This window comes from Leptinotarsa decemlineata, unplaced genomic scaffold (genome assembly GCF_025532065.1).
Source record: "Leptinotarsa decemlineata unplaced genomic scaffold, Ldec_3_MD MMD2_tig00002974_RagTag_RagTag, whole genome shotgun sequence".
NCBI lineage: Eukaryota > Metazoa > Arthropoda > Insecta > Coleoptera > Chrysomelidae > Leptinotarsa > Leptinotarsa decemlineata.
In genome coordinates, this window is record NW_027412578.1 from 8,177,206 (window position 1) to 8,201,478 (window position 24,273).

Here is a 24,273-nt window from a genome sequence, read left to right on the forward strand (position 1 = left end):
ACTACCTTGTAAATTGAAATAGTGGAGAAACAAATTATTCAAAGTCAAAAAGTTAACATTTGAATGTTATTGTTATCATTCTTCAGAAGACAATCACAGAAATAGATATTTTTTACAATTTCATCAGAATATTGATCCCAATGGGAACTGAAACAAACACTTGGGAACTGAAACAAACACTTTGGAACTGCTCGGTGTTTTCACATCTTTGTGTGAAATTATCTCCTGTGACTACTAATTTTTTTTCTCTTTCAGTCAAATTACATCCGTACGAAGAGATTCCGAATCTCAATCATATGGACTGTGTTGCAAACCCTTGACAAAACGACAAAAAAACTGTTTGATAGCAGTTATTACTATAGCCATATTCATTGTCATATTGGGTTTATTCTACCTTGGCTTCAGAGGTGAGTTTAATATTTTCAAGCAATACATATTATTCAATTAGGAACTATGAAAATGGGAAAAAATGAGAATGGAAAATCAACAAAAAATATATATCAAATAAAAGAAGTGAAGGAAAATTTTGCTCAACCAATGTCAATGTCAATGATAACTTCCATGATACCAAGAGAAACTAATATGGAGACAACATTTTCTGTTGGTATGGAATGGAAGCAATGAACAAATCATCGTATGGGAACATTTGATGATCTGTGATTCAAATAAGATGTTTGTTTATTTGATACCCACTTTCCACAAAATTCTAAAGCTGATTTCCAATAAACGTGTACGACTATCTACGAAATTTGTGCCACAAGCTTCCAGTGGATCACGTTAGTGGCAAAGTATTTAAAAATACACAGATTAGCTTCAGAAACCCAATGTTGAAAAGATTACTCAACCATATTTCACAATATCTGCACTCTTAGCGCATTGGTAGAAGAATAATTTATGTTGAAGTAAAGTTAAGAGTTGACAAGCTCTTTTAACTATATTGCCATTTTCAGATCTCAAGAATAGAAAAGTTCTATGAATTACCTTCGAAGTTACTTTTTGTCGACAATTGAACTTTTTTTTAATTATGAAAAGTATTCTCAATGGAATGCCATTAAAGAAAATTTGATAATAGATTCAATCGAATTTCATGATTTCGGACTTCCATTGCCTAATATAATATAAATTGATTCGGAATTTGGAATTACGTCACAACGTTTCGATTGTTAATATCCACAATCGTCTTCGGGTGATAACCACCACCATTGCTATATTGTCCACTTCCAATTATGTAATACATATGTGTTCATATATGTATGTATATATGTGTATATATGGACACTATCGTTTTGTTAATATATATCACATTCATTTTCAACAACATCCATATCGATTTCACCATATTTTAGGGGTACAGGTATTTTATAATTGTTATTTCATACTCAATGGTGAATTTAATTTTATGTTTGTATAATTTTATATTTGAATGATATTATATATCAAAACTGGCTACTTTTTTATATTTATACTTATATTTGTGATTTTTTATTATTTTATGTGTTTTTAATTTATATATTAATAGATTATTTTCATATGCGAATCTCTTCTCCATAATTCATTCTCATACTGAATAAACATTATTATTATTAACATTTAGAAAGTTCAGAACCAATTATATTATCTATATGCAGTATCTATAATTCGTTATTATATTGCGATTAATTTAATGTGTATAAGCGTACATGTTATATGAGAGTGTGTGTATTTGTGTAAATATATTGTATGGGATAGACTGTATTAATAATACTGATTTGGCTCTCACGATAATTGTATACTTGTTGTATACTTATTGTTAGTCAGGGCCGTCGCCATGGGGGATGGGGGGAGCCTCCCCCCCTGCTTTTTCGATTTGGGAAAAAGTTGGGAAATTTTGGGCCGTGAAGATTGAAAAAAATAATAGTAAAAAAATGAATGAAAATTAAAAAAATTAAAATGGGAGAAAATAAAGGAAGAGGTAATAAGAAAAGGGAAAGAACCAGGAGAAGGTCGGGATTTCCCAACATGCATAACTTGGAGATCCCATATTTCAAAATTCTGACTGGCTGGAAAATTTCAAAAAAGTTCAGTTTCTCCCGAGTAAGAGAACAGTTCACAAATGTTTAAGTGACAATTTTACGAATTCCCAACTTTTTGCTGTTTTTTCGACTTGGAAAAGTTGGGAAATTTCGGGCCGTAAAGAAAAAATAATAGTAGAAAACAATAAGCACAATATTATTTAAGTGTTGTTTCCTTTCATTTGAATTGAATATTCCTATACATGGTGGATATGGTGGAAGACCAAGGACCTTGGTCCAAAGTAGAATAATTCCCATTATTATTCTTATAATTACCAAAATTTATTTTTGTTCGTGCATATCCTAACTGGCATAAGCATTCAGCCAATCTTTGGATAGCTAAGTGAAAAAATTAATATATTATAGTAGTAACTAATCCCTCGGTTTTAATTTTTTCGAAAGTTGGTAAATTTTGCTGGTGGGGTTGGGAAAATTTGAATTTCCTCCCCCCTGGTTTTTCTTTTCGCTACGGCCCTGTTGTTAGTAATTTTAGAATAGTACTCTCGAATGATTTGTTTATGTGTACTCATGGTATATACGCCCACACATACGCAGTACCTACTGTAACTATACCCTTACAGATCAGCGAAATTTTCCTTCTCTGCCTTTATATGCGAATTTGCACATTACCAATGACAAGCGAATTATAACTAGATTTCCCAGAAGTCTTAGAAAATGTTCAAAACGCATCACGATCCTTAGTTCCTGCATTCCCCATCATAACTGAATGGTTTCAATAGTGCATGAATGCATCTACACGGCTGAACGATCTCATAAGGCTATTTCCTAGATAGTCTAAGCTTCCTAATGCTATTAAACGGCCCATTTGACGCAGTTTAGTGGAGCAAACCCCTCTGATGGTTATTCAATTAGGAACGGTTTACATGACTTGCCGAACACGAGGAATCAAGGTATGATTTCCTGATGAAGCGGGTAAATTTATTCATAACTCAAATCACTCTCTTTCTGTGTGCGCTCATTGAACAGCCATGTGAGATGTGATAACGCAAAGACGGATGATTCCAGTGATGTCCAGATACGTTTCCTTTGGAGGGTATATTGAAAAAGTCGAAATACTGTTTTCATCTATGGAAAGCTTGCATTCAGTAGATAACTGGAATTACTTTTGAGCGTGACCACACTCTATATCTATATTTGTGCTGTGTTTTCTTTCGTGATACATTTTTGTGTTTATACACTGTGTCCAAGATAAAAATGAACAGCATGGGGATATCGAAAACAGTAAGTGATACGGGGTCGATTGAATTAGAGAAAAGTAGGGCATTCACGTGCCTAATACAGGGGTCTCCGAACTTTGAAGCCATAATGATTTTTTCAGTTTGTTCCAAGGGCCAATTTCTGCCCTTAACTATATTTCTAGACTAGGATAGTCGCTGTTCTCGAAGACTATAACATTAAACGACACTGTGAATCGAAACATCTTCAAAGTTACTCCAAGAATACAGGAAGTTTGCGGAAGAAAAAATTTGAAGCTTTGAAATGCGGACTCAAATCGCAGCAATCTTCGTTTACCAAAGCGAATACTGAACAAGAGTCTGCAACTCGCGCCAGCTTTCGTGTGGCTCTTGAAATCGGAAAACGTGGCAAACCATTCACCGATGGAGAAATGATAAAAGAATGCTTGATTGCAGTAGCCGAAGAAATATGCCCCGAAAAGGTAAATTTATTTAAAAGTGTCAGTCTGTCAGCAAACACCGTGGCTCGGAGGGTGCAAGACATCGCAGAAAGTATATCATCTCAACTGTCTGACAAAAATGGACATCATGAGTGGTTTTCTCTAGCATTGGATGAGTCAACGGATGTGTCAGATACTGCTCAGGTGTCAGTCAATGAATCTAATTTTGACAATGGTTTATGTAATATTTCTTCTACTTTTTTTTTCATTTGTAGGTTGGTCAAGCTTTATGTTGATATGTGTAGATATTTTTTCCCACTGCAGGATATTTTAGATCTTTTCAAAAATGATTGTGTTGGCTAATTTCAAAAATGTTTGAGTTGTCCAATATTTACGCCCATTTTGATTGTAAATGATATAATATAATAATAATATTAATATGAATTTATTCAATTTTCAGTTCAAGGATCAGTCAATAACAATTCAAAAAATCTGAACAAATTCAGGAAACCCACAAAGGAGACCCTGTACGTGGCTGTTACTGTTTTAGTCACTTATGACTTGCTACAAACATATTTGAGTCTGTAGCGTAGTCAATACACTTACCTCACTTTACTTTACTTCAAAGCCAACATAACCCGTGTCATCGGACAAATTCAGCCTGAATTATGCGCCAGTCATTGAAAATTGGACGATTCGGATACGCTCCACTCAGAGAAGCTGTGGCGAACAGTTCAACGATGTTATAATCCACACATAATGGCATCAATAGGTCAAACGGATAAAAAATGTCGATGATATCCCACACAAACTTTGTTTTATTCAAGTTTGAAGATAGAAAGCGCTAATACTGGCATACGTTATGGAGTTTCATCAAGTATTGGCCAATTACATAACATGTCTTTAATTATATCTACTGCACTCATAGGCAACACATCAGGCATAAAAACCTGCAAAACAGCCAGGAAAGCCGGAAAATAGATTTGATACAACTTCAATGTTGCTCCAATGCACAGTCGCAATCTGCACTGACAGCAGACAAGCCCTATTATCCTTGAACAGACAACGTGTAACCTCAGGGCTAGTACTAAAGTGTCACCAAGATTTAGCCAAAGCCTCGGTGGATAATAACATTATCCTGAGATGGGTTGAAGGGCAGGTGAAAACGTGCCAACCCTTTAGCCAAGGAAACGGCTGGACAAAGAATCTTAGGACCCAGTAGCACCTATGGACTGATGACTTCTACAATGGCAGAACTAGCCAAACCTCCATCCTTAAAGAGATTAGATGGAATCAAAAGATGCAATCTTGCCAGGATCACTCCGGGCGATCATGGGAAGCTGGCGTCGAAGAAATATCTAGCGATGGCCAGAAAAAATCTACGCTTAACAGTAGGATTTCTGACTGGCCACTGTCATATGAGGAAACACCTCCATAATATGGGGCTAGTGGACACACCTCTGTGCAGGATGTGTGAACAGGAAGATGAGACTGTCAGGCATGTCCTATGCGAGTGCCCGGAGTTATCGTCAATAAGAGAGGGTGTGTTCGGCGGCGGGTGAGTGGCGGGGGATCGCTGTCTCTCTCTTATAGGTGTTTGACAGTCCCCCGGTGCAGACCACACGGCACTCACCCAGTAAAGTCATCGGTCAACCACCCAATCCCGCACCTGCGGGTAACAGGCGTTGGCCGGTTTCAAGCTAGATGTGTGGTAGAGGTGTTTCGCAAGAGCCCTCGACGCTGGAAAGGTAACTTTCCTAACATGGGTGCCCTTCGGGGTAACGTAAGGGTATGCGGTGCAGACCACACGGCGTACACCCAAAAGTTGTTGATGAACCGCCCTATCGCGCACCTACACGGGTAATGGGCGCGACATCTTCGACATATGATGTGTGGTAGATGATGCTCGTGAGAGTCCTAGACGGTTACTCATCAAACATTAGAAAGAGAACTTTTCTAACATGAGTTCTAGGGGGGAGGTGAGTGCCCGCTCGCGGCTGGAGGCTAGTGAGCCTCATCTCCAACTGGCGTTGGCCTCTTAGGGGCAGCGGCTCCGCTAGCGGGTAAAGGGATACAGGGTTGCGGTAATCCATTCATGGGTGCATTGCAGCCCCATTCTGAGGCACTGGACTCTTACCTACCGATCTAAAGGAGATGTCTCCCAGTGACCTGTTCACCTTCCTGGAAAGGACATGATGGTTGATGACCTAGGAGAGCAACTCCTCGGGAGGATGTACAATGGCGAACATGTGGTTTAAGTGCTGTGGGCTTATACTCCCCCTCTCTACTCTAGAGATACAGAATGTACTGTTGCTATTGTTGAATCATCTGAAAATGGAACATTCAATGGGTTATGATTGCCAAACATGTACCAAACTGACTGACTATTAAGAGAAAACAAGTATAGCTGAGGCACCAGTCAACCCAATAATAATACTGATGATCTTCAAACATGACTCAGCCTCTGAAAGCACCAAACTTTTACGAAGGTTCGAAATAGAACAACACTTCAATCTAGCAGACCAATATTATAATTTTCATGCTGTGGTTCTGGCATTGAATCTGGTCATTATTACGCCTTGATCAAAGACGAAACGGACTGGTTTAAGTTCAACGATAGTCATGTCTTGAAGTGTTCTGGCGATGTATTGAATCCATTGGAGCCTCTGGAGACACCCTACATTTTGTTTTACGAAAAAGAGAACATTGGCAAATCAAGTTCTTTAGATGATATGATGCTGCAGGTTTTTTCGGGTTTTCTTGCAGCTGAAAAAGCTGGAATCAATGAAATCGCCCCGGAGCGCCTATTAATTTTGTTGTTCCATAATTTCATCGTTTGTATTACTTTCTTCTTCAATATAATTTTTTCAATGAATATATGTTTCTGAGCACTTTCGCAACGTGCCTGTTTTACGAATTCCTTGACGAAACTAATCACACGCTAACTCGTTGAAGCATGCCCTTTTCGAAACAGTAGTTCAGTAATGATATTCATTGCAGCATATTGCCACTGATCCCTGATTTATTATTTTCAGCGGAAATAGAAGTGTGCACGACACCATCTTGTGTTCGTTCGGCGACCGAGTTTTTAAGCCACATCGACACGAAGGCAGATCCTTGCGAGGATTTTTATCGATTTTCCTGCGGTAATTTCCTGCAGAATACAAACTTGGATAATCGCGGTTCCCGATCGGTTCAGGACGTTATGGAGGATGAAATCCAGTCCGAAATTAGAAATATGCTCGAGCTGCCGATACACACCGAGGATCCTAGATCCCTAAACATAGCGAAGAAATTTTATCGAGCCTGCATGAACGAAAGTGCAATTGAAGAGGAAGGATTAAAGAAGATAAAACAAATTTTCGTGCGACTAGGCGGATGGCCAACGCTGCAGGGAAATAATTGGCGGGAAGATCAGTTCGATTGGATGGATGCCGTACATAAACTACGCAAGCTGGGAGTTAACTCTCATGTCTTTTTTCGAGTTTCGGTTGACAGGGATGAAGGCGACGATTCGAGATACGTTTTAGGGGTAGGTAAACTTCATTGGAAATTGATAGCAGTTCAAGTCGTGCGTGAATGTGAATGAGCGTAAGGGTGAACTACTATGCTGTTCTACTAACTTTTTTAGTGTCAAAAAAAAGGTTGAGTGTGGAAGCTCATCCTCGAAGGAGAGATGATTGTCGAGTCCGTTGATCTTTACTTTTACTTTTTTAGTGTCAAAAAAAAGGTTCAGTGTGGAAGCTCATCCTCGAAGGAGAGATGATTGTCGAGTCCGTTGATCATTTTTTTTCTTAATAGCGTGGGCTGATTCAAAGAAATGAATGTACGAACTTGGTAGCCAAGGATGCATATATCAGATCTCAATAATGTGGGATAGAAATTGGACGGCAGCTGATTAACGGAAAAACAGATTTTAAACAGATTTTATATATATATATATATATATATATATATATATATATATATATATATATATATATATATATATATATATATATATATATATATATATATATATACATATATATATATATATATATGAAATCTGAAGTTTTCACGGATAGGAATATGCTGAACTGGTTTTTCGGGTATTTGATCCGTGTATGTGATATTATCTCTAATTTCACCGACGTTTCGACAAAATCTCATTTGTCATTCTCTAGGTGTGCTGTTACGTGTTCAGAAGTTTCGTTGACCCTGCTCAACTCAGTTCTTACTATACTGATAAAACGGTATTCGTTACGTGTTCAGATATAGAGTGTCCATAAACTCTCTACTACCTACTACTTAAATGTTGTTGAGTTTTACCTGAGTTCTTCTTCTTCTTAAATGACCTCATCTCCCCGTTAAGGTATCGAATATGAAATCTGAAGTTTTCACGGATAGAAATATGCTGAACTGGTTTTTCGGGTATTTGATCCGTGTATGTGATATTATCTCTAATTTCACCGACGTTTCGACAAAATCTCATTTGTCATTATCAAGGTGTGCTGTTACGTGTTCAGAAGTTTTGTTGACCCTGCTCAACTCACTTCTTACTATACTGATAAAATGGTATTCGTTACGTATTCAGATATAGAGTGTCCATAAACTCTCTACTACCTACTACTTAAATGTTGTTGAGTTTTACCTGAGTTCTTCTTCTTCTTAGTTGACCTCATCTTCCCGTTAAGGTATCGAATATGAAATCTGAAGTTTTCACGGATAGGAATATGCTGAACTGGTTTTTCGGGTATTTGATCCGTGTATGTGATATTATCTCTAATTTCACCGACGTTTCGACAAAATCTCATTTGTCATTATCAAGGTGTGCTGTTACGTGTTCAGAAGTTTTGTTGACCCTGCTCAACTCACTTTTTACTATACTGATAAAACGGTATTCGTTACGTTTTCAGATATAGAGTGTCCATAAACTCTCCACTACCTACTACTTAAATGTTGTTGAGTTTTACCCGAGTTCTTCTTCTTCTTAGTTGACCTCATCTCCCCGTTAAGGTATCGAATATGAAATCTGAACTTTTCACGGATAGGAATATGCTGAACTGGTTTTTCGGGTATTTGATCCGTGTATGTGATATCATCTCTAATTTCACCGACGTTTCGACAAAATCTCATTTTTCATTCTCTAGGTGTGCTGTTACGTGTTCAGAAGTTTTGTTGACCCTGCTCAACTCACTTCTTACTATATTGATAAAACGGTATTCGTTACGTGTTCAGATATAGAGTGTCCATAAACTCTCTACTACCTACTACTTAAATGTTGTTGAGTTTTACCCGAGTTCTTCTTCTTCTTAGTTGACCTCATCTTCCCGTTAAGGTATCGAATATGAAATCTGAAGTTTTCACGGATAGGAATATGCTGAACTGGTTTTTCGGGTATTTGATCCGTGTATGTGATTTCATCTCTAATTTCACCGACGTTTCGACAAAATCTCATTTGTCATTCTCTAGGTGTGCTGTTACGTGTTCAGAAGTTTTGTTGACCCTGCTCAACTCACTTCTTACTATACTGATAAAACGGTATTCGTTACGTGTTCAGATATAGAGTGTCCATAAACTCTCTACTACCTACTACTTAAATGTTGTTGAGTTTTACCCGAGTTCTTCTTCTTCTTAGTTGACCTCATCTTCCCGTTAAGGTATCGAATATGAAATCTGAAGTTTTCACGGATAGGAATATGCTGAACTGGTTTTTCGGGTATTTGATCCGTGTATGTGATATTATCTCTAATTTCACCGACGTTTCGACAAAATCTCATATGTCATTCTCTAGGTGTGCTGTTACGTGTTCAGAAGTTTTGTTGACCCTGCTCAACTCACTTCTTACTATACTGATAAAACGGTATTCGTTACGTGTTTAGATATAGAGTGTCCATAAACTCTCTACTACCTACTACTTAAATGTTGTTGAGTTTTACCCGAGTTCTTCTTCTTCTTAGTTGACCTCATCTTCCCGTTAAGGTATCGAATATGAAATCTGAAGTTTTCACGGATAGGAATATGCTGAACTGGTTTTTCGGGTATTTGATCCGTGTATGTGATATTATCTCTAATTTCACCGACGTTTCGACAAAATCTCATATGTCATTCTCTAGGTGTGCTGTTACGTGTTCAGAAGTTTCGTTGACCCTGCTCAACTCACTTCTTACTATACTGACTAATCACGTGGGGATTATTTGACCGGACCGATCTGCTCAGACAACTCTGGCATTCTTCTTGCACTGTTTTTTGAAACTTGTGTCCCAATTTTACAGACCTTTTTTTCCACTTGGAATAGTTGTCATGTTTGTAGATTTCAATCGTCTCACCAACTAACCGCCATGACGAATAGATAAAAGGTTGGGTGATCCCGAAGTATATATATTCTGAGCTCTTCCGTGCTCAGAGTTTGATTTGCCACAGCTGATTTTTCCAAAATTGGAAAAGTCGTATCTGTTGATGGTTTGAAGGAACTGTGTAGGTGACAGGTGTAGGAATGCAGAGTCAAGAAGTGACAGACTCATTTTAATTGATTCTTTACTTCTGACTGGATACTCAAGAGTCCCAGTGCACCAAACATGGATCATCAGCTCTTTAAACCAGCTGAGGTGGTACTGATAGCTATGCATCAATGGGAAAAAAATTAGAAAAAAGGATTGAAAAACTGCTGAAACACACCTGAGAACAATTATGAGTTTTCTCTCTGGTCATCTTTATTCTAGTAGTTACATGAACAAAAAACTTCAACTGAAAGCATTGAAGGTAAGTTTCAAAAAAGCACATCATGCGAATATAAGATACTTGGTCGTAGAAAACAAGCAATTAGACAAAGAACCTGTAAAAACTAGTTTAGAAAACAAAATTTTTGGAAGAGAAGTTTAGGAAGTCGAACGGCTTCCAATTATAGAGAATATTTCTTTCTGAATGCATTCCAAATATGAGACATTGAATGGAGTTGTGATTTCTCTGAAGGAATTAATTGTAGTACCGCATTGTGAAAGTACCACCTTAACTATACCCAAAAAAGTATCAATAAAGTATTGTGGTCTTATGAAGTCAACCAATCAGAATGCGTTTCGAAGTGAAGTGTATTTATAGGGATTGTATTGAACTTTCAGTATATACACACATCGGAAAAGTCCAGGGATATTTTTATAACATACTGAATATAATAAAAATAAATGCATGAGGTCGTTTAATTTCGATTAAATTGGTACACTCGACCACCCTGTAGATTTCTATGGGTTGAACAAAGCATGCAAAAACGGTAACTAATCTTTTATCAAGTTTTTTACAAACTGTAGGTTTTCGGCTAAAATGAATAATCTGAAAGTGTTGAGTTTGTACATTCTATGCAGTTCTTGCTCAGCAATTGAACTGGAAATATTGTGCTTCAATATGGAACGCCATCACTCACCATTGGCTGAGATGAATAGAGCTGTAGGGCTTCTTCAAGGTGGCATGCGACAAAATGATGTAGCTCTTCGTTTGGGGGTCTCCCAAAGTGTTATCAGTCGATTGTGGCGGCGTTTCCGTGAAACTGGCAGTCCAGCCGAACAACATCCGCTACAACTGCAGTTCAAGACCGATTTTTGGTCTTAACCGCAAGACAGCACCGAAAATCACAGCACCTGAGTTGGTTAACACGTGTTGCAGCAGACGCACCAGGTAACCATTGGTCGTGATACTGTCAAAAATCGACTGCATGAAGCAGATCTCCACAACAGAAGGCCACTTAGATGTCCACCTTTGTCGAGAGGCAATCGCGGTAGAAGATTAAAGTGGTGTCAAGAACATCAAAACTGGGATGCAAATGATTGGGCCACAGTTTTGTTTACAGACGAATCCAGATTTGGATTTCATCCAGATTCTCGTCGAGTAAGACTGTGGAGACGACCTGGAAATAATGAACGTTTGAGACACGTCCAGGAAGAGACACGTCCACACATACAGAGGTGGTACAGTAATGCTATGGGGCGAAATCATGATCGGCGGCAGAACCGATCTCGTTTTTCCAAATCGCTCCCTCACAGCTCGACAGTACCTTGAGACCATTCTTCTACCTATCGTCCGTCCGTTTCCTGGTGCTGTTGGTGAAAACTTCCACCTAATGCACGATAATCCTCGTCCACATGTCGCGCGTCTAGTGACTGACTGGCTCACCAACGGAGGAGTTGATGTATTGCCATGGCCAGCACAATCACCGGACCTGAATCCCATCGAGCATGTGTGGGACATGCTTCAACGAAAAATTACTCCGTATATGGGGAACATTCACACAACGTTTCAATTGAGAGAGCTTTTAATCGCTGAATGGGCAAATGTACCTCAACAAGACATTAACAATCTCATTTTGTCGATGCACGATAGATGTAGGGCCGTAATAAACCAGCGTGGAGGCCATACTTTGTACTGATTTCAATTTTTTTTGTATTATGATTTTTTTTCGGGGTGCCAAAGAAGAGCCATATTTTTTTTAGTTTTGCTTATATGCGCACTCAGTATTTTTGACCATTTAATAAATTTTGTTGTAAGTTACATTCGTTTAATAATCACCCGTCAACTTTTTTCCCTAAAGCGATCTAAAAAAAATTATTGCAATTTTTAAAAATATCCCTAGACTTTTCCGATGTGTGTAGTTTTTATTTACCTACTACTATCTGTCATCATCAATCTACATCAAGGCAACAAGTTATTAATCCTTTTGTTATATTTTTGAGTTGATTATGCTGGTTGGTAATATATGAAAACGTCCTATAACATTTTTGAATTTCCAGTCAATGCAAATAATTCCATCTTTGAGTTTCCAGATACACGAAACGTCGTACAGTCCATCAAGTCTAAGCAGCGAATTGGAGAGCTTCTACTTGGATTACATGGTTCGCATTGCTGTTCACTTTGGAGCGAGCCACACGACAGCGAAACGCGATTCAAATGAAGTTCTCAGACTGTTCCTGGAGTTGGCAAAGGTATTTGTTAGAGTCGAGAGTCTATGTAATCGAATGAGCGCATCGCAAATATTATTTCGCAGAACAATTTGGCTTTGAAGTCGATTGGGTTCGAATTGAACTCGCGGAATTGTTAGCTGACGTGTGTTTGCTCGAATTGGCCGAGACAAGGGAATTGCAACGTGCAGGGTAGATTTGATAGTATGAGTTTTTCGAAGCTATTTATCGTACTTCGGCCACACAATCATTCCAGCTCCTCTCTAATGTTTAGATGCCACTTTTGAAGAAAGATTTATCTTTTGCCTCAAAATGAACCCCAATTTCAGGTATAACGTCTCCATTCGAGCGAAATTTCTTACCGGCTAACATTTTTTTGAGGTCTACGAATTAACAGTGGTCGCTGGGGACCAAATCTGGCGAATACGGTGGATGTGGGAGCAATTCGAACTTCAATTCATGTAGTTTTGCCAATGTTTTGATTGACTCGTGAAACAAACCTTTTTTGCCATATGCTGACCTTTTACTGTCGATAGTACTTTCCTTCTCAAGATAGTCGATGAATATTACACGTTTTGATTCCGGACTGAAGTGCTGGATCCATGTTTCATCAATTGTCACATATCGATGGAAAATTCCGATTCGATATGATTGAACATGGCCAAACACTGCTCAGTATCTTCAATGCTTATGCAATATGAAGCCAACGTGTTTCTTTGATATCTTCACAATGTCAGCTTACTAACGAATGTAGTATCACTCTTAGCATAATAACTCACAAATGTATCAGTAGAATATCATGAAATTTCAACAGCTTTCTTTTAAAGGTTAGTACCAACTGGGGAAGCGGTGAATGCAGTGAGTCTAGCGCCATCTATGTGTTAGGCCCGAGACTTTTCAGTCCATGTTATGTTAGGTTAGGTTAGGTCCAACGTGAGTGAGTCTATTCGAACCTCCACCGCAACCCGCGAAGATTCATTATGGCTCACACCTATTCACACTCGGCCAAATACTCCCAGCTTCCTAACGAAGCTGATAATTCTGTATGGTCAGTGGTCTTTCAGGTCAGATGGTAAGAGTTCGGCTCTGCCAAACTCTAAAAACCTGATTCGGTCTCCAGTGGGGTAGGCACAAAGTGTGCCTACCCCACAGGTAGGCACAGAGGCAACACACACTGTCTTCCGACAGTCCGAGTCTCTCCATATGATAATTCAAATGACAGGGACCTGTAAGAAGGCCTGTTAGACATCGTAGTTCATCCCAACTGTAGTCCAACAACTGTTTGGTATCAAGCTTCGAAGGATGAATGAACGCCTTGGAGTGAGGCAATCCTGGAAGATTCTGTCAGAAGTCCATAAATCTTCTTGCCATCCAGGTATTCAATGTTTGTTTGGCAAAGCCTAAAGTGATGCCAATGACAGGTTCTGGTCCGATGGAGCTGCTTGTAGCACCCTCCTTTGCAAGGGAGTCAGCAGCCTCATTGTCTCCTAGACCAGTATGGCCGGGAATCGAGACCAGAGACATATCTTAAGTCTTCTCTTCGAGGAGAGTGGTTTTTGGCAATTTGCTACCAATTAACACGTTGCTTGGTAGGAGCCAAGAGCTTCCAACGCCATATGACTGTCCGAGAATATTTTTATTGACTTGTGTATGAGGTTGGATTCATCCAGTCCTGGTTCTTTGACTGGAGACACCTGCACTAGAACCGGAAGTTGTTTTTGATCCATCTGTGAACCAACAACTGTCTGCTCTTAGTATTTCCTTCTCCCGGAGGATTCAGTCCTCTCTACTTGGGAACGATACTATATAAGGCAGTTCGTAGTTTACTGTTGGAGGCATAAATTCAGAGGTAATTTCCAGAATGCTCTGACTTCCAGGGTCAACCAACAGTATGTTGCACTTTGCATTAAATTGATTTGTGCAATTGTCAATGTGCACAAGTCTATATGCAGTCCATCTAGCCTCTCTCTCCAGAAACATGTGGAGAGGAAGTAGCTCTAGAAGGATCTCCATGGCCGCTGACGGTGTCATACTGATGGCACCACTGATGGCCAAGCAAGCCTGTCTCTGTGAACCAAAAAGCTTCGCCTGGGTCGTTTTCTGTAAAGCCTTCGGCCACCAGGCAATTGCACCATGAGTTATGATTGGTCTGACAATCATCACATGAATCCAATGGATTTGTTCGGGACCTTAACCCCAAGTTTCACCACAAATCCTTCGACTTGTCCATAGGGACGGTATAACTTTGTGTAAAACTTTTTCCAAGTGAGCGTTCCTGGTGAGTTTTTTATCAAGGACAATTCCAAGGTGTTCCACCTCCGTTTCGAATGGAATGACCTCACCATTGAGGAAAAGTGGCGCTAGATCGTCTAATTTTCTCCTCTTGGTGAAGGTGATTATCACAGTTTTGCTAGGGTTGACAGACATCTGCACTCTCAGGCACCAACTATGAACAACGTCCAACGTGTTGTGGAGGATATCACAAGTTACCCTTCCCGACGTGGACCTTGCCAAGATGACAAGATCATCTGCATAAGCTTGCAGATCTACTTTTCTTCTGTCGAAGGTATTAAGCAGATTATCCATCAGGAGTGACCACAGAAGGGGAGATAGTACCCCAACTTGAGGGCAACCCCTGGTGACCCTGAACCTAATGGCCTCGTCTTGCAGAATCGTGGTTGCAGTTCAGCATTGCATAGATCCAGTCAGTTATGGTCGATTCTATACCTTTTCTAGTCAGAGATGATCCTATAATTCAGTTAGTACATTGTGACATGCTCCTTCAATATCGAGAAATACAGCAACCCCAATCAATGCATGTGGTATTAGTTCATCATTAGGTTGAACTGAAATAACCGTGCGAAATGATACAATTTCCAGATTTCAGAAGAATCAGCAAGGAGCAACAGAACGACCAATGAGCGCCTGAGCCTTTCTGAACTCCAGTATGAATACCGAAACATTCAATGGTACTACTTCCTGAGTGGAATTATCAATCCAACAGCTACAATCAGTTACGATGATGATGTTGTAGTAACCGCGCCCGTTTATCTGAAGAGAATAGATCTTCTGCTTACCAAAACATCAAAAAGGTGAGATTCTATTAATGTCATTCTTCATTATAGTCTTATCTTTTTCAGAATTCTGGCAAATTTCGTAGTATGGCATACTCTTCAATACCTTATCAATTTCCTACCCTCAGAAATATTAAGTGAAGCATATGACTTTCTTGAAAAAATTAATAAAAGAATGATGAGACCATCGACGCCACGATGGAAAGTTTGTCTAGAAGTTGTTGAAGATCGGTAAGTTATTCCAACTAATTTGAACAATTCAGTACGGAATACTTCAATGTTGAGAAGAAAACAATAAGCTTACTCATACTTCATTCTTTATTTTTTTTAATTCCTCAAAATGATCACTTCACAATGATATACGAGTCGTCAATGGTAAAAAACATGAAATGTATATAAACATTAGTAAAACAGTATTACAAAATGCATAAATTCAAGACATAAGAACAAGAACAAGAATGAACAATCAAAAGTGTTCATTCATGTACATAATAGTTTGAAATAGGTAATGCCGGACATGATATCATTTGTTGATTGGCGAATGTGGATATTCAAAGTATCCATTAATATTGTAAAAACAACCATCTACAAGATATTCTCTGATTCTCCGTTTGAATACTAAAATTGATGCTACACTTTTTAGGTTGGAAGATGGACAATTGAAAAATTTGAAACCTGCTAGAGATGGCGTCTTTTCGAATAATTGTGTACGATGTTGTTGTAGTTTGATTAAATTCCCGTTCCTTGTTGCGTATTTATGACATTGGGATCTAGTTTCTAATTCGAATTTGCGTTTTTCATACAGTTTCATACAGTTAAGGTACTGTTAATATCTTCCTTTGCTTGAAAACAGGTCTTCATGAATCAGTATGACGTAGATTGGGAAGCATACGAATTATTCGTTTCTGAGCAACAGAGACCCTGTAAATATTTGTTGCGTCTCCCCATAAGACCACATTATAAGATAGAACAGAATTCACGAGAGTATAGTGAACATCCAACAGTTGTTCTTTACTCAGTATTTTTTAAGCTGCATATAGGCATAAAAACTGCTATTAAATCTTTTACTCACGTAGTCAATGAATATTACCGGAGTTTTTTCCCAACACCAAATCGTTATTTTTACACCTCGACACGTGTTTCGATCACCAAGTCATCATCTTCAGTTTTATCTTCCTCTTGAAACACGTGTCGAGGTGTAAAAATAACGATTTGGTGTTGGGAAAAAACTCCGGTAATATTCATTACTACACCAAAGGTTCCAAACAGTATATCACAATCACGTAGTCAACTTGAAATTGCCAGTTCAATGAGTGATCGATGTGAACTCCTGAAAACTTTGTAGATTCTGAATGGTATATATTCGTGTTATTCATAATAACGTGTACGGGAAAGATTTTCTTAGAGAAAACTGTACCAATACTGTTTTTTTCTGCATTAACCATAAGTCTACTTCTTTGACACCACTTTGAGAAATTTTAACTTATTACATTCAATTTTTCTTGAAATTCCAAAGGACTGTCGGCTTCTGCGGAAATATAAGTATCATCGGCAAAAAGAACTATCGAAGTAGTGCCGATATGTTGATTTCTTCGTCATTTCGAATCTGTTCGTTCCGCCAGGTCTCGACTTTTGACTCTGTGTCTCTTATGACAAGTCCCATATGTCTCATTTGTTTCATACTTTCTTTCTGCTAATACTCTGATTCCCTTCAGTATTTTTCCTTTCGTTTCAAACTCTATTTGTTAATATTAAAACTTGATGGGTTTTCTTTGTTATCTCTATCTCTGTTATTTCTCTCCTCAATTTCATGAGTAATTGTTTTTTCTGTTACATTCCCCTTGAACATTGTTTTCCTATAGATTTTTCCTTTCTTTCCACTCAAGCCACCTCGCATTGCATCGTATCGCATCACAATTTATCTTCATCACCAACGGCACTAGCACAAGAAGAGCTAGAAGAACTCTATATCACATGATAATTGAAAACTTAACTCCTTCCATAACAAACTCTTTCAATGTTCGAAAATGTAACATATCACCTTCAATTACAGAACGTTATATATTTATTATTTCCGTCTCAGTACCTGTTTCGATTCAAATGAAAATATCTGGAAATACCAATGATTTTTTCAGCAGGAATTCACATTAATTCACTTAAAAATTCCAATGAAAATGCTTGAAGTGCCAAGAATATATCATGAATAATTTAGATCCGTTTTCCATAAACTTGGATTCATAAATGAGGTTAATAAAAATTCATTGCTGGAAGGGTCTTTTTCAATCAGTCGGATCATTTTATAGCTGACGAAATTCGGGAAATATTTATTTTCAAATTGAATTTCAGGCGTTCCCAAGTACGGTATTTCTGATGAGTTTCTAAAGAAATAATCAACGTTTATTCAATACAGAGCTAAAAGTGCGATATATAGTTTGAGAATAATTGTGAAATGTTCTTTATTATCTCTTCATTCATCTTCTAGCTAAGTATTTCTTGACCTGTGGTCCGCAAGTATGGATGTTTAAATTATTAAATAAATTCCAGAACGCTGGCTGATATCTTCGATGCCTTAACGAGCTGAACTAAACCACAAGGACGTGATAACATTATCTCCCAAGTTGAAGATGAAATAGGGACCATGATAAAAAAGCTTGATCTTTGGACTTATTATACAATTGGAAAAAAAACCTGTCCACACTGGTAGCTGTTTTGGAATCCTCTGGTAGGGCAATGTTGACAACGCAAGTAACAGACGAAACGTTGGAACATCTTTCCAGTTTGAGGTCTTCTTTTCTGGATCATTCTCCAGAACACGACAAAAATAAAAACTGAATTATAGACCCTTTCAACACAGATGTTTCAGATATCATTGACTTGACAATGGTACATAAAAAGCAATCAATAGCTTGAGAAATGGTTCTTATGGAGATTATGTGAAACATGTTCTTCCTTACGAATCATTAGAGAGTTGTGCTGAAAATCTAGGGAAGAAAATTGGATTGGATAATTCAGGAAACACTTGCTACATGAATAGCATTTTACAAGTGTTGTTCATGACGAAGAATTTCAAGAACGAAGTTTTAATGATGAACGAGAACGGGAATGTTCCCATCTTTATTTATCAAACTCAAACACCTGTTCATGCAGCTGCAGTTTCGTAACTGGAGTCTTTGAAATCCACTAGATACTCGTTAGGACAACAAGAGGATTGTTCCGAATTCTTGGGGTGCTTGTTGAATACTCTTCGTGAGCAAAACAATAGCAAAATCAATACTCCTGACCGCTCTGGATTGAATGATTCCGTATAGCCCATCTCGTCTTGTGTTTGTAAATCTTTTGCTGGAAAAATCCTCACTTGTTTACTTTGCAGTAAATGTTCAAGAGGTAGTGGAAACTCATGTGAATTTTTGGAACTTCATCCAGCGTTTCCTAATATGACTAATAACCAGTCCGTGCAAAGTTTATTGTTAAATAATCTGAAAATGGAATTTTTAACAGGTAATGATCGACTGTATTGCCAAATATGCGCCAAATTAACTGACTGTTATGAGAAAACAAGTAAATCTGAGGCACCAGTCAATCTAATAATAACACTGATAAATTTCAAGCAAGACTCAACCTCTGACGGAAGCAAGAAACTCTTTCGAAGGTTCGAAATAGATGAACATTTCAATCTAGCAGACCACTTTTACAATATTCATGCAGTCATTGTTCACTGTGGTTCTGGCGTTGATTTTGGTCATTATTACGCCTTGGTCAAAGACGAAACGGACTGGTTCAGTTTGACGATAGTCATGTCATGAAGTGTTCTGGCGATGTATTGAATCTATTGGAGCCTTTGGAGATACCCTACATTTTATTTCATGAGAGAGGACATTGGCAGATCAAGATCTTCAGATGATGTGGTGTTGCAGGTTTTTCCTGCAGCTGAATAAGCAAATGCGCCACTGGAATCAATAAAGTCGCCCTGGAGCGCCAATTGATTTTTATTATATTGTTTTTTATTTTATCAATAGAAATATCATGTGATCCAGCTTCAAAACGTTATTTCAAAGAATGCCTGATGCTTCAGCCACCATATTTATCAGATTTGGTTTCCTGCGACTTGTTCGTGTTCCTAATATTGGAGAGACCCATGGAAAGACGGCGTTTTGCGACGATTGAGGAGATAAAATCCGAATCGCTGAGGACATAACAACATATTCATTTGAATGGGACAAAATAGAAATTGTTGAATAAATGAATTTTCTTTGAGAAAAATTAAAATTGACCTCATTTTTTTAAAAGACAACGTATGTAGGGGTAGAAATCCGAAAAACTGATCTCTCCTGACAATATTCCTTTATAAATTCAATACAATTTTCTGTTCCACATCATGTTCTCTTTTCTCAATGGAAATTTTTAATTTCTCAAGACATTTTTCAGTATGGGTCCTGTTATATCAGCGTCATATATGCAGAATTTCTTTCCCGAGGACGACAGATATCAAATCGTGGAGATGATACGGAAAATAAAAATTCAATTCCAATCCAATCTGCTGAAACTAGAGTGGATTGACAAAGAAACGAAAGTTTTGATATTGGAACAACTGCACGCTAGTACAGAGGAAATTCCTTCCTACGGCGATCTTCTGAACATGCTCGACAAGAACAAAATATATGATGAGGTAAGTGAGCCGAAGAACTTTGATTTCAAAGTACATAGTATCCATAAAAGTATCAAATTTGAAAATTCACAAGATGTCGCATAAATGTACATTGTTGAGACACTCTCTATAGGATTCATTCACATACAGAAAGATCTATAAGGGCAAAGTAGAATAAGATGAAGAGTGAGAATTATAATAAAATTTTGTACGATTCAAAACAATGAATATATTACAAAACTTTTCGAAATACACACACAGATATACAATATGATAATAATAATAATAATATTTATTCAGTTGGATCATCTATAGATGATATTGGGTATGTCAAAACGTGTACAAATACAAAATTAAAAATACAAACTCTGCGCACTTAGAGGCACAATATACAATTCACATAGATAATATAAAATAATATACATTGTGTAAAAACGAAAATTCAACAAAGCCGTTTTCACATATGAAAATTAAGATTTTTAAAAAAGCTCGGACACGTCGATTTCTAATGGAAGGGGGACACCTTTCAGACTAATCAGATTTTTTGTAGTACGCACCCCCTCGGAGGGGTGCGTCCGACGACCCTTATTTAGATAGGGAAAGTAGGTCGAGTGGCACCTTGTTTTAAAGGTCTTTCGAATACCTTCACAACTCTGGTAAAAGAACATTTTTGTAACGATTAGTTTTTGAGATAATTTGAAGTTGAAATTATCATGTTGATAATACATTACACAGACCACTCGGTAACTTCCTATCAGTTTTATGTTAAATGAAATCCGTTTTTTAAAATCAATACCCGAACATCGTTCGATTTTTTTGTTTAAACGTGTCGTGTATTGTTATTTGTTCAAAAATGCCTCACACTACTGTTTAAATCTGTTTAAAAAATCTGTTTAAAATCTGTTTTTCCGTTAACCAGCTGTCGCACCCCTACGAACGACAACCCTCAGAAGTCGAAACTTGTGCAAGCTAAGGATTAACGAGGTCTTACCTTTTAACATGTGATTCCTAACACGGGTTGGACGATAGCAAGTGAAGATCGATCGTTCAGACTAGGGCTTGAACCACCGACCAACACGGTCGGTGAGTGAGTGAACAAATCACCCACGCCGAACCGCTTGGCTACCGACCGACTGCTGGAAGGGTTTCAGTTGTTGCTTTATTTTTTGGCAACGACCAAAGGCTAATAGAACATCAATTTTATTTAACGAGCAAAACCCTGGTGAACACCTAAGCGAAATCACGTTCTGGATTTGGTCACAAAATTCAGGGAGACAGGTTCGGTTTTAAATAAGAAAAGAAATGTTCAGAGAAGGGTAGTGAATGACGATAATGCGATTGAAGTGATTGGTCAAGTCATCGCCAATCCCAGTTTATCAGCAATGGCCGGAATAAGCCATATGAGCGCATAAAGAATCCTTAAAAACCACAAATTCCATCCTTACAAAATTGAACTTGTTCATAAACTCAATGAGGATGATTTTGACCGAAGACAGGAGTTTTGTGAGGGTATGAGTGAGAGATTAATGCAAAATCCCGAGCTGCTTTATAACATCTGTTTTTCGTACGAAAGCTCATTTTATTTAAATGCTCACGTGAACCGTCACAATTGCCGTTATTGGTCGAATGAAAACCCAAGACAATACGCAGAAATACATACAGAACATCCCCAAAAAATGAATGTCTGGGCCGGAATATTAGGCAATCTTATCATAGGTCCATTTTTCATTGATGGAAATTTAACCGGTGATTCTTATTTACAACTTCGTGAAGAGACAATACAACCTCGTATAGTTGAAATAATTGAACTGGATCCAAGATGTCAAGATGAATTTATCCATTTTCAACAAGACGGTGCACCACCCCATTATGCGCAGCAGGTTCAAAATTTTTTGAATAATCATTTTGAAAGACAATGCATTGGTAGGAGAGGTCCAATTGAATGGCCAGCACGATCACCAGATTTAACACCACTGGACTACTTTTTGTGGGGATATTTAAAGTCTAAAGTTTATGCTACATAGCCAGCCAATTTGAATGAATTACATCGTAGAATTATTGATGAATGCCGAGCTATAACTCCTGAGATGTTGAATAATGTGAGAGCAAAATTCGAACAAAATCTTTTTTGTTGTATGGAGCAAAATGGCGCACATTTTGAACATTCACACTCAATTTCCTATGTGAGTTACCTTTATTAGGTGTTACTTTTTTGTGTGTGCTTTAAAAACAATTATTGGGATTCATTAACCCTAAAACAGTTTTTTAAACTTTTCTGTGTCATCAGCATTCAAGGAAATCAGCAGGTTGTATTCGATGTGTGGGTAAGTTTTTAGTATGATTCACTTTTTTATCAGAAGCATAAAATATCCACGTCAAAAGGCAACCTTCATAAGGAGGTACCACTCAATTTACCTAAAATGTAAGGGTGGTAACCAACCTCATCCCTCAAAAAAATCTCCTCGTATTAAACAAATAATTCTCACTTTTTTACGAAATCAAACGGACACGTATTAGCAGGTTGTCATAAAAAGCAAAAATTTATTTTTTTATGAAAGTTCTGAACGTAAATTGTACCTTAAAAACAATTTGATTCATTTTAAAAATAGATGAACTCAATTAAAAAACCTTTAAATCTTCAAATTATCTCGAAAACTAATCGTTACAAAAATTTTCTTTTAACAGAGATGTGAAAGTATTCGAAAGACCTTTAAAACAAGGTGCCACTCGACCTAGTTTCCCTATCTAAATAAGGATCGTCGGACGCACCTCTCAGAGGGGGTGCGTACTACAAAAAATCTGATTAGTCTGAAAGGTGTTCCCTTTCAATCAAAAATCGACGTGTCCGAGTTTTTTTTAATCTCACTTTTTATATTCAAAAACGGCCCTGTTAAATCGACGTGTCCGAGTTTTTCTTTTATATCTCACTTTTTATATTCAAAAACGGCCCTGTTAAGCGTTGTTACACACTGTATAATAGTCAAAACCTAAAATAATCCGCTATTCATGCAACAGCATCGTTAATGAAATCGGCCTAGAATGTTGGACATGTACATACTGTATAAAAGTGAAAACCAAAAATAATCTGTTATTTATGTTACAGCATCTCTATTAAAATCTTCTTAAAATGTTACACATGTACAGGATCATGAGTTATCATCCATACATTCTTTGAGAGAATAATAGGATTCATCCACGAGCAACTCTTTGATTTGATAGTTATACTGTTTTAGAGCCAGATATTTTATTGTACTCAGAAGTTTTCTGTACAATTTAATGGCAATAAGCCTGGGACAAGATTCAGATACAACTAATCTGTGTTTCCGCACTTCCTACTGTAGGGAATTTCTAGTATTATAATTTTTATTACCATCAAGAGTTGGAAAACTGGTTATGTGCAATTTTACATATTTTAATATCTCATAAATGTATACACTTGTAACAGTCAATATTCTGAAATTTTAGAAGATGAGTTTGCAACTTGTCCTTCTAGTAAATCCTGCTATATACCTTATGGTTCTTTTTTGAATTTTGAGTATCCTAGAACAATCACTAGATGCTCTCCAAGCTATAATACCATAAGAAATGTTGCAATGAAAGTATGCTTGGTAGTACATTAATAAGAGTGATCTATTTAAATTCCAGTGTAGTTGTTGAATACGATAATATCTTGAAGATATATTTTTACAAATCGTATCAATGTTTGTTCCATTTGAAATTTTCTGTTATCTTCAAACTCAAAAATTTGGTCTCCTCTTGTGGTTGAATTGATCCATTAATTGACGTTACCAGTAACCTGTGATCAGCAGTGGAACCACAATGAATCGACACGACAGTACCCCCCCTACATCTCTAACCCTTCCCCTTAAATTTATCGGATTTATTAAAATTGGTACCACGCTCTCTCGTTTCAAATCAACGAAACGATAATTTCGATTCG

At 37.6% G+C, this 24,273-nt stretch overlaps 1 protein-coding gene across 1 annotated transcript in view; it reads left to right on the forward strand.

Moving 5' to 3' along the window:
* LOC111507305 (neprilysin-2) overlaps positions 1-24,273 on the forward strand; it is a 42,033-nt gene that overhangs the window by 2,437 nt on the left and 15,323 nt on the right. The window contains exons 2-7 of the mRNA XM_023162597.2: positions 256-407; positions 6,723-7,219; positions 12,480-12,638; positions 15,495-15,706; positions 15,755-15,919; positions 20,114-20,354. Of these exons, the coding sequence (XP_023018365.2) occupies positions 256-407; positions 6,723-7,219; positions 12,480-12,638; positions 15,495-15,706; positions 15,755-15,919; positions 20,114-20,354 (1,426 nt within the window). The remainder of the gene's footprint in view (positions 1-255; positions 408-6,722; positions 7,220-12,479; positions 12,639-15,494; positions 15,707-15,754; positions 15,920-20,113; positions 20,355-24,273) is intronic.